This window comes from Gopherus flavomarginatus, chromosome 20 (assembly GCF_025201925.1).
Source record: "Gopherus flavomarginatus isolate rGopFla2 chromosome 20, rGopFla2.mat.asm, whole genome shotgun sequence".
Taxonomy (NCBI): Eukaryota; Metazoa; Chordata; order Testudines; family Testudinidae; genus Gopherus; species Gopherus flavomarginatus.
The window spans coordinates 22,786,733-22,802,275 of record NC_066636.1 but is presented as its reverse complement, the minus strand read 5'-3'; the positions used below and the strand labels follow the sequence as shown (position 1 = coordinate 22,802,275).

The 15,543-nt window shown below is 50.3% G+C and overlaps 1 protein-coding gene across 1 annotated transcript in view; it reads left to right on the top strand.

Annotated features, from left to right (window-relative positions):
- Positions 1-15,543, top strand: part of LOC127038410 (SLAM family member 5-like) — a 30,356-nt gene that overhangs the window by 10,621 nt on the left and 4,192 nt on the right. Inside the window, exon 3 of the mRNA XM_050931003.1 lies at positions 414-680. Coding sequence (XP_050786960.1) covers positions 414-680 — 267 coding nt within the window. The remainder of the gene's footprint in view (positions 1-413; positions 681-15,543) is intronic.

Here is a 15,543-nt window from a genome sequence, read left to right as displayed (position 1 = left end):
TCCTCATCGGCCCTGACCTGCCACCCTGTAAATCCAAATACACACACACACACCCCATTTCAATTCCCAGGGAAAACACTGGCTCCAGTTGTGCTTTGAAGAGCCAGACAGCTCCTTACACTCAGCTTCCCCCAGCAGATCCAGGCAGAGGCTAGCAAGAGCCTGTGCCTGGTTGTGCTGGGGAAAAGCTGAGTGCAAGGAGCTGTCTGGATCTTCAAAGCACCATTGGAGCAGGGACAGGAGATCCACTGCATGCATCTGATGAAGTGGATTCTAGCCCATGAAAGTTTATGCCCAAATAAATTTGTTAGTCTCTGAGGTGCCACAAGGACTCCTTGTTGTTTTTGCTGATACAGATTAACATGGCTACCACTCTAAAACCAGCCCATTCCTTATTTCTCTCCCCGCTGCAGAGCAAGTACCAGAGCCAACTATCCTCTGTGACTCAGTGACCTATGTGAATGAAACCTGTAACTACAACCTGCACTGCACCGTCAGGGATGGAGGGGACAACGTAACCTACAGCCGGACTCACACAGCAGGGGGCGCTGTTGTACCCAATGGGTCCATTCTGCACATCTCTCTCAGCCCCCGTGATGCTCACCTGGCCGTCACCTGCACAGCCCAGAACCCCGCCGGTAACAGTGCCACAACCGCCTCTGCAAAGGGCCTTTGTGCAGGTAACTCCCTCTGCAGGGTTGCACTGCCCAGTGCAAAGACGAGGGGAGCTGGCACCGGGTTGCTGCCTTTGCACCAGTCCCAAGCCTTTGATCCCAAACAGAACCAGGCCCCTCGCAGCCACAAAAGCAACCTTGCTGCAGATCTTAGTCTGTAAACCTGCCAGGCAGGAAGCGGTTTGCTCTGGATTTGTCTGTATCACCAGAGCAGCATCACAGGGTCAATGGGGAGCAGCCTGGGCCCAAGGAGAACCGTGCGCAGGCTGAGATATGGAGGAATTTGTCCCAGATGAAATTCAGCTACCTCGTGAACCCAGGACTGGCCCTAAAAACAGGGTCTCCGGCCTGGCGTAGACCCAGCTGCTGCACTAGGGTCCCTCTGCAGGTCAGTGGGGTGGAAGGAGAAACACTCCCTCTGCTGGGAAATTCTGGAATAAACTGCCCACATGAGGAATTTTCTCACCCACACACAAAAGGAAGCTGGTTTATACCCTCATGCCAAAGAGCTAATGTCCCTTCCACATTCTATCTCTCCTCCCCAGCAGAGCCGTGAATGTCCTTGTTATTCAGACAGGTCGATTGTGTGTTGTATTATAATCCTGCAAAAGCTTGACAGAGCTATAATATCCAGTGGCAATGAATTCCGCGGGATAACTTTCCATCATGTAAATAAAGTCTCCACCTCTACACTCCACAGGGTCATGATCCTTGTATCACTGGGGTAACCCTGTTAGTGGCATCACACTCACTGCCGGGTTTCCTCGGGGCCCAGGCTCAGTCACCATCTTGCCCACAATGCTCTGCACCTCGTGCTCACATCCGATCCTGATTTGTGTCCCTGTCCCAGCACTGAGCTGCCAGCCATGGGGAGGCACCTTCAATTCCTTTGCGCAGGCCTCTATCTAGCAGAGAACCTACAGACCCTCTACTCAGAGGGGATTGCAGCCCCCCCAGGATGCAGGGCCAGATTCTCATTCATGCCAATCCCCCATCACACTCCCCTGGTTGTGCCAAGGGCCCTGACAGTGGGTGTCAATGTACTGGGTGCCCCGTTGAAGGGCCTTTCCATTGCCAGAGCCGTGTCAAGGGACCCGGGTAACTGAGAATTCCTAGCGTGACAGGCTCTCTGGTGCAATAGACAGAACCATCCAGTATTGCAGGAGCCGTGTCTTGTTCAGACCCTTTCAGCCCTGAGCAATTAGAGGAACCTTCCCCAACCCAGCACCCTGGGCTGCTTTGAGCTCACTGCGTGACTTACCACAAAGGAAAGAGCGTCTCGTAGGGGAAGTTGCAGAGCTGTGAGGTGGGTCATTTCTCTGCAGCCCTCGGCGCCATCAGGGATCAGCCACTCAGCAAGCTCTGCTCGGTCAGGACACCCATTATATGGACTGACGGCTGCCCGCTCTGCCTGCCCCTCGCTGTCAGGATGCAGGGGGCTCTGCGGCCTTCCCTTCTCTTGCTCCTGTTGGTTTTACAGCCCGGCGGTGAGTGATCTTCTGAATTCCAGGGCAGGAAATGGTGGCACAGACACTGGTGTCATTTCAGATTTCGGAGGCGGTGGGTAGGAGGGCAGCACTTTAATTGTGATTCCAGAGGCTACTTGGGCACCTGAAAACTCTTGGTTTTTTGCAGATAATAAGAGGTACAGTGCTGCTGTCAGATAATAGATTCTAATTCCTATATAGAGAAAGAAAATTAAATAAATATTAGACTCACTCAGCTCTAATACTAACAAGTTCGGACCTCTTGTGGCAGGTCACTAATAGGACACTGGTTAGGTTTAAAATGTTACTGAGTATTCCTAGTTTGTTACTAACTCTTGAATACAACTCTGGAAAGGATTGTAGAAGAACCTAGAAGATTTTCTCTCTCTTTTTTGCAGCTCATTGAGCTCGGCCTAGATCCTTTAGCTTTTGGAAACGTCCTAGTAGGGGAAGGCCCCGGGAGTTTATGCTGCGCCTGCTTGGGGCTCTAGGGTGTTGCTCCACTACAAATAATAGACTAGAAACTGACTTTAAACAGGAGTGAAACTGACACTTTCAAGTCACTTGCAGATTATTGCCAATCCCAAATTTTCAAAAATGAAAAATCAGGCTTACCAAAAATCCTGAGATTGGCTTTAAAATAATCAGATTGCATAAAAACATAATACATTTGGTGGTGTTTCCTTTACATTCTGCTTTTTGAGCCTTTAAGGTGCACTGAGGTCACATTTTGAAACTTTATCCCCATACACAAGAGCTGGAAGCGTCATTGTTCTTTAAGAATGAAGGCTGAAATCATCACATATCACTGGACTCTTGGTGCCAGGGTTTTAAGGAAAACAATATTTATCATGAGAGTTGGCAACACAGCTTGCACTTCTGTTTAGAGGCTAGTTACTTTCCAGCAGTGTCTTAAACACAACCCCCTCTGCCCCCATGGACTTCCTGTCTCACCTGAGATCAGCGCCTTAGGGACGGAGTTTCAAAGGTTTTTAGGCACCCAAGGATGCAGCTGGGCACCTAGTGGGGTTTACAAAGCACCGAACCTTCTAGGAACGTTTGAAAATCCCACTCGGTGCCTAAATACCTGTGAAAGTCTGGCTCTTAGTCTGGGTGTGCCTCAGTGCCCATCTGTGCAATGGGGGTAACAGCCCAGCTCTGCCTCACCCAGGGGCTGTGCTGTGAGGTGCTCAGATGCTGCGGTGATGGGGCCACATCAGGACCACAGGTAGCGTGGGAACTTCTCTGTGCCACTGCTACTGCTAGCCCTGCCCTGGGGTTCAGCCCCTTCTTTTCTCCTATGCCCCTTACACCTTCCTCTGTTCTGAATGTAGCCTGGGCTCAGAGGGCTTGGCAGTGTTTCTTCTGAGTCCCCTGGGCTCTCTCCTCACCCCCATTCCCACACAGGGATTTCTGTTTGACAGGTTCATCTAACCACTTCCAGATCCTTCATTTAATTACCAGCCTTTTCTTATCTTAATCACCCTGCCTCTGGGTATGGCTACACTCGAAACTTCAAAGCGCTGCCACGGGAGCGCTGCCGCGACAGCGCTTTGAAGCGTGAGTGTGGTCGCAGCGCCAGTGCTGGGAGAGAGCTCTCCCAGCACTGCATGTACTCCACCTCCCCATGGGGATTAGCTTGCAGCGCTGTGGCACTGATTACTCTGACACTTTACAGCGCTGTATCTTGCAGAGCTCAGGGGTTTTTTTTTCACACCCCTGAGGCCATGGTGACACTTGCAGGTGTGCAGTGCTGGGAGTTACAGCTGTGCAGGGACAGCGCTGCAGTGTGGCCACACTGACAGCTACCAGCGCTGCAATGTGGCCACATCTGCAGCATTTCCAGTGCTGTTGGGAGTGGTGCATTGCGGGCTGCTATCCCACACAGCACCTCGTCCCATTTTGGCACCGTGGGTTGTGGGAAGGGGACGGAAGGGTGCGGGTCATTCCGCTTCCTGTCGCAACGCCCCATGGTGCATCGCTTCACATCCCAGCAGTCACAGTTTTTCCGTCTACGTTTGGCGCCATTGTGAGTCTCTGTGCAGCGCGATTTCTGTGGGAAATGGAGCCCGAGCTGCTGAGGACTTTGCTGATGAGTGTCACCAGCACATCACATTTGGCAGTTGAGCTATTCCTTCAGCTCCAAAGTGACAGTGAGGAGTCCGACGGTGATTTCGCGTCACCTGACGCGTGTGACACTAAATTGCTTGTGGCATTCACGGAAATGCTCAGCACCATGGAACACCGCTTTTTGGCTCGGGAAACAAGCACTGAGTGGTGGGATCACATTGTCCTGGAAGTCTGGGATGACAAGCAGTGGCTGCAGAACTTTCGGATGAGAAAAGCCACTTTCATGGGACTGTGTGAGGAGCTCGCCCCCACCCTGCGGCGCAAGGACATGAGATTGAGAGCTGCCCTGCCGGTGGAGAAGCGGGTGGCTATTGCAGTCTGGAAGCTGGCAACTCCAGACAGCTACCGATCGGTCGCGAACCAGTTTGGAGTGGGAAAGTCGACCATTGGAATCGTGTTGATGCAAGTTTGCATGGCCATTAATCGCAACCTGCTAAGAAGAACTGTGACTCTGGGGAACGTGCAGGACATTCTGGATGGCTTTGCACAAATGGGTTTCCCTAACTGTGGAGATGCGATAGATGGGACGCATATTCCTATTCTGGCACCACCCCACCTGGCATTCGAGTACATTAATCGGAAGTGGTATTTCTCTATGGTTCTCCAGGCGCTTGTGGATCACCATGGGCGTTTCATTGACATTAACAGAGGCTGGCCTGGACGGGTGCATGATGCACGCATCTTTCGGAACAGTGGCCTGTTCAGGAAGATGCAGGCAGGGACTTTTTTCCCAGACCAGAAGATCACAGTACGGGACTGTCATAAACAGATAGCTAAGGGTTAATGTCTCTTTCACCTGAAGCACCTGACCAGAGGACCAATCAGGAAACCGGATTTTTTCAACTTTGGGTGGAGGGAACTGAGTGTTTTTGTCTTTGTTTTCTGGCTGCCTGCTTGCTCTGAGCTTTGGAGAAGTAGTTCTACTTTCTAGTCTTCTGTTTCTAAGTGTAAGGACAAAGAGATCAGATAGTAAGTTCTATGGTTTCTTTTCTTTGGTATTTGCATGAATATAAGTGCTGGAGTGCTTTGATTTGTATTCTTTTGGAATAAGGCTGTTTATTCAATATTCTTTTAAGCAAATTGCCCTGTATTGTGTCATCTTAATACAGAGAGAACATTTGTACTTATTTTTCTTTCTTTTTATATAAAGCTTTCTTTTAAAACCTGTTGGAGTTTTTCTTTACTTCAGGGAAATTGAGTCTGTACTCACCAGGGAATTGGTGGGAGGAAGAAATCAGGGGAGATCTGTGTGTTGGATTGCTAGCCTGATGTTGCATTCCCTCTGGGGGAATAGGAAAGTACTTTTTGTTTCCAGGATTGGGAACAGAGAGGGAGATTCACTCTGTGTAGTTTCACAGAGCTTGTGTCTGTGTATCTCTCCAGGAGCACCTGGAGGGGGGAAGGGAAAAAGGATTATTTCCCTTGGTTGTGAGACTCAAGGGATTTGGGTCTTGGGGTCCCCAGGGAAGGTTTTTCAGAGGGAGCAGAGTGCCCCAAAACACTCTAATTTTTTGGGTGGTGGCAGCAGGTACCAGGTCCAAGCTGGTAACTAAGCTTGGAGGTTTTCATGCTAACCCCCATATTTTGGACGCTAAGGTCCAAATCTGGGACTAAGGTTATTACATGAGTGGCAGCTGGTGGGAGACAGAATCCAGAAGCCAGTAGAAATATTATATTTTTCTTTTCTCTGCTAAGGGCTTTTTAGCAGAGAGAAGCAGTTGGTTTTAAAAGGGAACCAGAGAGAATTTTTTTTTCTGCTCTCTCTCGCAGTTTGTGGCTTGCATGTTAAGGGTCTTTTGTCATGCAATAGCCCTCCCATTAGGAGTCAAGTACCAGCACTTATAGGCATGCAAATAAAGTGGTTTTTCTGGTTTCCCTTCATTGAACATTAGCTAGAGAGAGAAAAGGAAAATTAGCTAAAGGCACTGTTGCTAGGCAGACTTCAGGAGGCAACAGAGAACCTGCAGTGCAGAAGATAAACACCGGAGGGCACCCCAACACAAGAAAACAGGAATCATGACTTCTAAGGCAAAAATTGACGCCGAAGAGCAAATCAAAGAAGCTGAACACAGGCGACAGCTGCAAATAAAACAAAAAGAGATGGAGATGAAAGAAAGAGAAGAACAGATCAAAGAGGCAGCCTTCCAAAGAGAACAAGCAGCCCAAGAGGCAGCACACAAAAGAAAACTAGAAGAAGAAGAGGTGGCCTACCGAAGGAAACAAGCAGAAGAAGAGTTGGCCCACCGCCGAGAAATGGAAAAACACCAAAAAGAAATGGAAAAACAACAAAAAGAAATGGAAAAACAACAAAAAGAGAATGAAGAGAAGGAAAAACAGAGAAAACATGAACTGGAGTTGGCAAAAGCTGGGCTGCATGTGCCAGCCAACCCTAACAACCCGGCGCCCATTATTGCTCCACAGCACAGGAAATTTCCCACCTACAAGGCAGGTGATGACACCGAGGCCTTCTTGGAAAATTTTGAAAGAGCCTGTCTTGGGTACAGCATTCCCGAAGACCAGTACATGGTAGAATTGAGGTCACAGCTCAGTGGACCTTTAGCAGAGGTGGCAGCTGAAATGCCTAAGCACCAAATGAATGACTATAAACTTTTTCTAACCAAGGCCAGATACAGGATGGGGATAACCCCAGATCATGCCCGTCGGCGCTTCAGAACCCAAAAGTGGAAACCAGAGGTGTCATTTCCCAAACACGCCTACTACATTGCAAAAAACTATGAGGCCTGGCTAACAGGAAACAACATTCAAACCTTGGAAGAACTGAACCTCCTCATACAAATGGAGCAGTTCTTGGATGGTGTTCCTGAAGACATCACACGGTACATACAAGATGGAAACCCCAAGAATATCGCTGAGGCGGGGGAGATTGGAGCCAAATGGATGGAACTGGCAGAAAGCAAGAAAGCTACTGTCAAGGGGAACGATTACCCCAGGGGGCACACAGACCATAAACCCTACAACCGAGGACAGCCAAAGACCCCACATACCACCCAAGTAAAGCCACAGATACCCTACCCTTCAACCTCACCAGTCTCCAGTAACTCACCTCGGCCCAGTGACCCATCAGATGGAAGATGCTTTAAGTGTAATGAACTGGGACATATCAAGGCCAACTGTCCCAAGAACACCATGCGAGTGCAATTCATTACACCACCATCACACCAAAGATCCCCAGGCCCGGATGCCTCTCAAATACCCTTGGAGCGAAGGGAAAATTTGAGAGTGGGCGGAAAGAAGGTTACTGCGTGGAGAGACACGGGGGCACAAGTGTCAGCTATCCACCAATCCTTCGTTGACCCCAAATTCATCAACCCAAAGGCCAAAGTTACAATTTACCCCTTCATGTCACAAGCTGTAGACTTGCCTACAGCTCAACTGCCTGTCCAGTACAAAGGCTGGTCAGGAATGTGGACTTTTGCAGTCTATGACAATTATCCTATCCCCATGCTACTGAGGGAAGACTTGGCCAACCAGGTGAGGCGGGCCAAGAGAGTGGGAATGGTTACACGTAGCCAAACCAGGCAAGCTTCCAGACCCATTCCTGTTCCTGAACCGTCCACAGAGGCCCCGTCTGTGTTACCAGAGACCCAGACAGAGGTAGTGGACCCAGATTCCATGCCTACCACTGAAACAGCCACAGCATCTCCAGTCCCAGGCCCGGAACTGGAACAGCAACCAGCACCAGCAAGTGCAACCCCATCTTCAAACTCAACGCCAGAGGGCGCCAGCGAGCCAGAACTGGCAGAAGCAACAGACAGCCATACCCAAAAGGCTCAGCCAGAGCCTGAAATACCCTCAGGTGCACCAGCGGAGAGCGGTTCACCAGCAACGGAAACAACCCCATCACCTACATCGCTTCCAGAGGGACCAAGCCCAAGTCCACAGTCTGAGGAAGAACTGGTGACCCCAGCCTCAAGGGAACAGTTCCAGGCTGAGCAGGAAGCGGATGACAGCCTTCAGAAAGCTTGGGCGGCGGCACGGAGCACCCCACCGCCTCTCAGCTCTTCTAATCGATCCCGGTTTGTTATAGACCAAGGACTTTTATACAAGGAAATTCTTTCTGGTGGACACCGGGAAGAATGGCAGCCGCAAAAACAGTTGGTGGTTCCAACTAAGTACCGGGGGAAGCTCTTAAGCTTAGCCCATGATCATCCCAGTGGCCATGCTGGGGTGAACAGAACCAAGGACCGGTTGGGGAAGTCCTTCCACTGGGAGGGGATGGGCAAGGACGTTGCCAAGTATGTCCGGTCTTGTGAGGTATGCCAAAGAGTGGGTAAGCCTCAAGACCAGGTCAAGGCCCCTCTCCAGCCACTCCCCATAATTGAGGTCCCATTTCAGCGAGTAGCTGTGGATATTCTGGGTCCTTTCCCAAAAAAGACACCCAGAGGAAAGCAGTACGTACTGACTTTAGTGGACTTTGCTACCCGATGGCCAGAAGCAGTCGCTCTAGGCAACACCAGGGCTAACACTGTGTGCCTGGCCCTAACAGACATCTTTGCCAGGGTAGGTTGGCCCTGCGACATCCTTACAGATTCAGGGTCTAATTTCCTGGCCGGGACCATGGAAAAACTGTGGGAAACTCATGGGGTGAATCACTTGGTTGCCACCCCATACCACCATCAAACCAATGGCCTGGTGGAAAGGTTCAATGGAACTTTGGGGGCCATGATACGAAAATTCATCAACGAATTCTCCAATAATTGGGACCTAGTGTTGCAGCAGTTGCTGTTTGCCTACAGGGCTGTACCACATCCCAGTTTAGGGTTTTCACCATTTGAACTTGTGTATGGTCACGAGGTTAAGGGGCCATTACAGTTGGTGAAACAGCAATGGGAGGGGTTTACGCCTTCTCCAGGAACTAACATTCTGGACTTTGTAAGCAACCTACAAAGCACCCTCCGACAATCTTTAGCCCTTGCTAAAGAGAACCTAAAGGATGCTCAAGAAGAGCAAAAGGCCTGGTATGACAGACATGCCAGAGATCGGTCCTTCAAGGTAGGAGACCAGGTTATGGTCTTGAAGGCGCAACAGGCCCATAAGATGGAAGCATCATGGGAAGGGCCATTCACGGTCCAAGAGCGCCTGGGAGCTGTAAACTACCTCATAGCATTTCCCAATTCCTCACTAAAGCCTAAAGTGTACCATGTTAATTCTCTCAAGCCTTTCTATTCCAGAGACTTACAGGTTTGTCAGTTTACAGTCCAGGGAGAGGATGCTGAGTGGCCTGACGGTGTCTACTACGACGGGAAAAAAGACGGTGGCGTGGAAGAGGTGAACCTCTCAACCACTCTGGAACGTCTGCAGCGGCAACAAATCAAGGAGCTGTGCACTAGCTTCGCCCCATTGTTCTCAGCCACCCCAGGACGGACTGAACGGGCATACCACTCCATTGATACAGGTAATGCTCACCCAATCAGAACCCCACCCTACCGAGTGTCTCCTCATGCCCAAGCCGCTATAGAACGGGAGATCCAGAACATGCTACAGATGGGTATAATCCGCTCATCTACCAGTGCATGGGCATCTCCAGTGGTTCTGGTACCCAAACCAGATGGGGAAATACGCTTTTGCGTGGACTACCGTAAGCTAAATGCTGTAACTCGTCCGGACAACTATCCAATGCCACGTACCGATGAGCTATTGGAGAAGTTGGGACGTGCCCAGTTCATCTCTACAATAGACTTAACCAAGGGGTACTGGCAAGTACCGCTAGATGAACCTGCCAAGGAGAGGTCAGCATTCGTCACCCATGCGGGGGTGTATGAATTCAATGTCCTTCCTTTCGGCCTTCGAAATGTACCCGCAACCTTCCAGAGGCTGGTAGATGGTCTACTAGCTGGACTGGGAGAATTTGCAGTTGCCTACCTCGATGATGTGGCCATTTTTTCAGACTCCTGGCCCGAACACCTACTACACCTGGAAAAGGTCTTTGAGCGCATCAGGCAGGCAGGACTAACTGTTAAGGCCAAAAAGTGTCAAATAGGCCAAAACAGAGTGACTTACCTGGGGCACCAGGTGGGTCGAGGAACCATAAACCCCCTACAGGCCAAGGTGGATGCTATCCAAAAGTGGCCTGTCCCAAGGTCAAAGAAACAGGTCCAATCCTTCTTAGGCTTGGCCGGATACTACAGGCGATTTGTACCCCACTACAGCCAAATCGCTGCCCCACTGACCGACCTGACCAAAAAGACCCAGCCAAATGCAGTTAAGTGGACTGATGAGTGTCAAAAGGCCTTTACCCAACTTAAGGCAACGCTCATGTCTGACCCTGTGCTCAGGGCCCCGGACTTTGACAAGCCATTCCTAGTAACCACAGATGCATCTGAGAGTGGTATAGGAGCAGTGCTCATGCAGGAAGCAACAGATCACAACTTCCATCCTGTCGTGTTTCTCAGTAAGAAACTGTCTGAGAGGGAAAGTCACTGGTCAGTCAGTGAAAAGGAATGCTATGCCATTGTGTACGCCCTGGAAAAGCTACGCCCATATGTTTGGGGACGGCGGTTCCAACTACAAACTGACCATGCTGCACTAAAGTGGCTTCATACTGCCAAGGGGAACAACAAGAAACTTCTTCGTTGGAGTTTAGCTCTCCAAGATTTTGATTTTGAAATTCAACACATCACAGGAGCTTCTAATAAAGTTGCTGATGCACTCTCCCGTGAGAGTTTCCCATAATTCAGTAGTTAAAAAGTGTTCTTAAAATGTAGAAGTCTGTTAGTTATATACTTAGGAGTATATGTAAAGGTGTATGTGTTGTATTAATCTGTTTATTTTCAAGTTCTAGAAGGAAATCGCCGCCAGTGAGCTTCCCCACTGTCTGCAATTTGGGGGGCGTGTCATAAACAGATAGCTAAGGGTTAATGTCTCTTTCACCTGAAGCACCTGACCAGAGGACCAATCAGGAAACCGGATTTTTTCAACTTTGGGTGGAGGGAACTGAGTGTTTTTGTCTTTGTTTTCTGGCTGCCTGCTTGCTCTGAGCTTTGGAGAAGTAGTTCTACTTTCTAGTCTTCTGTTTCTAAGTGTAAGGACAAAGAGATCAGATAGTAAGTTCTATGGTTTCTTTTCTTTGGTATTTGCATGAATATAAGTGCTGGAGTGCTTTGATTTGTATTCTTTTGGAATAAGGCTGTTTATTCAATATTCTTTTAAGCAAATTGCCCTGTATTGTGTCATCTTAATACAGAGAGAACATTTGTACTTATTTTTCTTTCTTTTTATATAAAGCTTTCTTTTAAAACCTGTTGGAGTTTTTCTTTACTTCAGGGAAATTGAGTCTGTACTCACCAGGGAATTGGTGGGAGGAAGAAATCAGGGGAGATCTGTGTGTTGGATTGCTAGCCTGATGTTGCATTCCCTCTGGGGGAATAGGAAAGTACTTTTTGTTTCCAGGATTGGGAACAGAGAGGGAGATTCACTCTGTGTAGTTTCACAGAGCTTGTGTCTGTGTATCTCTCCAGGAGCACCTGGAGGGGGGAAGGGAAAAAGGATTATTTCCCTTGGTTGTGAGACTCAAGGGATTTGGGTCTTGGGGTCCCCAGGGAAGGTTTTTCAGAGGGAGCAGAGTGCCCCAAAACACTCTAATTTTTTGGGTGGTGGCAGCAGGTACCAGGTCCAAGCTGGTAACTAAGCTTGGAGGTTTTCATGCTAACCCCCATATTTTGGACGCTAAGGTCCAAATCTGGGACTAAGGTTATTACAGGGACGTCGAAATGCCCGTTGTGATCCTTGGAGACGCCGCTTACCCGTTAATGCCTTGGCTCATGAAACCGTACACAGGGAAGCTTGACAGGAGCAAGGACCGGTTCAACTACAGGCTGAGCCAGTGCTGAATGACTGTGGAGTGTGCTTTTGGCCGTTTAAAAGGGCGCTGGAGGTCTCTGTATGGGAAGCTAGACTTGGGGGAAAGCAGCATCCCTGCAGTTATATCCGCGTGCTGTACCCTCCATAATATTTGTGAAGGGAAGGGTGAAACATTCAGTCAGGAATGGACCTCCGAGGTTCAACACCTGGAGGCTGAATTTGCACAACCAGAGAGCAGGACTACTAGAGAGGCCCAGCACAGGGCTACAAGGATTAGGGATGCCTTGAGGGAGGAATTTGAGGTTGAAAACCAACAGTAATGTTTGGTGCCTTGCACGAGAGTGAAGTGCAGTGGTTACAATAGTAGGAATCTGTTTTTCCTAAAATGATTTGCAGTGCATGCTTCTTTCCTGGGCTATGGTATCTTTCACTTTCTGCAATAATAAAGATTGTTTTCAAAGACAAGAATTCATTTAATGAAAAGAAAATAACTTTCTTGACAGACACACAACATTTTGGGAACCTAAAAGGGCAGGGGGGTTAGGGTGGTGAACTGTACAGTCACAGGTTTGTATATGTCCTGTCTGGAATGCTTTGCAATGACTGCTGCACTTCAGGATGAAAATACTGCACGGTGATGGGGGTTGAGTGCAGAGGGTAAGGGTCGTAGTTCTCAGGGCTGGTTGGTGAACGTACAGGTGTTGGGGGCAGCTGGTGGCGGTAAGAACCTGGATGCTGGGGAAAGGGGTTTGGAGCTGACATTGGGGCACAAGGGAAAGAGCTTTGGGATGGGGAGGGGCCGGCACGGTAGTGCTCTGCCTGCATGGCTACGAGCGCCTGGATAGAGTCCGCTTGGCGCGCCAGGATGCTTATCAGCTGCTTTGTGCTTTTCTTCTTAGCCTCTGCATTTCTCTGGCGGAGCCTGCTTTCCCTTTGTCTCCAGTCCTGCAGTTTTTTATTCTCTCTGGCAGAGTGATCCATAACTGCTTTAAGCATGTCTTCTTTGCTTTATCGCGGCTTTTTCCTGAGGTTCTGTAGCCTCTGCCCCATGGATGATGCGGGCAGTCCAGTAGTCAAGGACACTGTTCGAAAGACAGAAATGGGAACAATTAAAACAGGACACAGGCTGCATTGTTTATAATCTCACCCAGACAGTTATTCCCACATAGCGAAGGAGTTTACATTCTTCACTTTAGCATACTTTTCCCATACCAAACAGAGCGCACCTAGCCCACAGGAGGCAGGAAATGGTGAGTATTGATTGCTTCAGGGATGTGCAGGGGTTTCTGTGTGTTGGGGAGAGCAAAATGCTGCAGGGGGCACCTACACTGAACACTCTCCCCACATTTTCCACAGGAGTTAATCCTGGAAGATATCTAGCTGCTGCGGGTGACCTGGGAAGAGCAGGAGGGTCTTCTACCGCAATGCGGATTCCGCCCTGGCCCCTTTGCAGCTTGCCTGTGTGCAGCAATGGTCCCCCCACCCCTCGCGGCACAGTGGCACGGACGCGTTAGCCTGACTGGGACAAGGACCACAGTGACTCTCCCTATAAACTTGCGCAAGTGTATTACCCACGCTCTGGCAGAAACTTTTGAAGAGATTACCGAGGCCGATTACCGCGACGTGATAGACCACATCAATGGGCTATTCCACATCTAGGCATGCATGCAGCCCAACCCCCACCCCCTTCCGAAACATTTGCATCCTGAAACTAAAAGCTGCTTACCAGGAACCTGCTCCTCTGCTTGTCCTTCACCAAGTACCAGCTGCTGTGACTGGCTACCTTCCTCCTGGCTTGAGAAGAGCTCCTGGCTGCATGCCTCCTGGGACTCCGGGGTGTCTCCCCCCACCGCAGTACCCTCACTCTCGGTTTCCTCAACCCCCTCCCCTTACCCCTCCTCTAACCCACCCTCCCCACCCCGCTGTGAAGTGTCCATCGTGGTCGTCGGATTGGCAGTGGGGTCACCCCCAAGTATCGCGTTCAGCTTCTTGTAAAAATGGCAGGTCGTGGGGGCAGCACCTGAGTGGCAGTTTCCCTCACGGGCTTTGCAATAGGCACTCCACAGCTCCTTCACTTTAACCCTGCAATGCACCGCGTCCCGGTCATGGCCCCTTTCCAGCGTGGCCCTTGAGATCTGCCCATAGGTATCGTAATTCCTACGGCTGGAGTGCAGCTGGAACTGCACAGCTTCCTCCCCCTAAACACTGATGAGGTCCAGCAACTTGCCATTGCTCCATGCTGGGGCTCGTTTGGCACGTGGAGGCATGGGCACCTGGAAAGATTCACTGATTGCACTCCACGCCTGGCTGAGCAAACAGGAAGGGGATTTTTAAAATTCCCGGGGCATTTAAAGGGAGGGTCACCTGAGGCCAGGGCAGTAGAGTGCGAACTGATGAGCAGAGTGGCTGAGCAGGCATTCTGGGATACCTCCGAATATCTGTGGAGGCCAATGACAGCGCTTTTGGTGGCCACACTTGCGGAGCAGCGCTGAATCACCAGCGCTGCAGTCATTATTCCCCAGGCAGAGGTGGAGTACATGCAGTGCTGTAGCCAGGGAGATGCAGCACTGTATGTGCCTTGCAAGTGTGGACGGTGAGTGGGTTGCAGGGGCTGTAAAGCCACCACCAGCGCTGCAACTCTCCAGTGTAGCCAAGGCCTAACTTTGTGCAGGGAAGAGCTCTGCCAGGAGCAGAGCTCCTGTATGAATCTCAGGGGGGCGGCAGCACCTCCTTCCCTACCTAATTGGCGCCCTTGGACAGAGAGCGTCTAATGCGCCCCCTCAAATAAGCTGGGGGTGACCTCATCTCACACTGCCCACAGGAGGTGCACAAAGATGGGACGGGCATCAGGGGTATTTATGGAGCTTTGGGAGAACCACCTCAAATCCTCCGCAAAGTTAGGAGGGAAATGGGGGGCCCATAAACAACCCCTGCCATGGCCTGGGAGATTCATGCCCCTCCCCAGCCAAAGGCAGCTTTGCTGGGTCTACCCCAAGCTCCAGCCCCCCAAGGCTCATTGGGGAATCCTGAAGCCCCCTCCTCTGTGAGCCCAAACCCTCGAACCATCCCTTAGGCAGGTCCTTCAGCCCTGAGGATCTAAAACCTCCCCACATTCAGAGCTAGGTGCAAATTCACCTCTTCAGCCAAATTTCCTGCATTAGCCCCAAGCCAACACCGTCACCCCACGCTGAGCTATGTCTGGTGGGGATCATGAAACCGCTCGAGCCTGCTGGGAAGGGAGAGAGGAATCAAAGCTGTCTCCCCTGCTCTTGGGAGGTGCTCAGATACCGGGGTGATGGGCCCCAGTGTAAGAACCCCCAGAGGGAGACAGTGGGTCAGGGGATAGACAGACTCGGCCATCAATGGGCTGTAATAGGATTATCAGCCTCCACTCAACCTGCGCAGGAAAAACGCCGGCAAAAGCCTGAAAC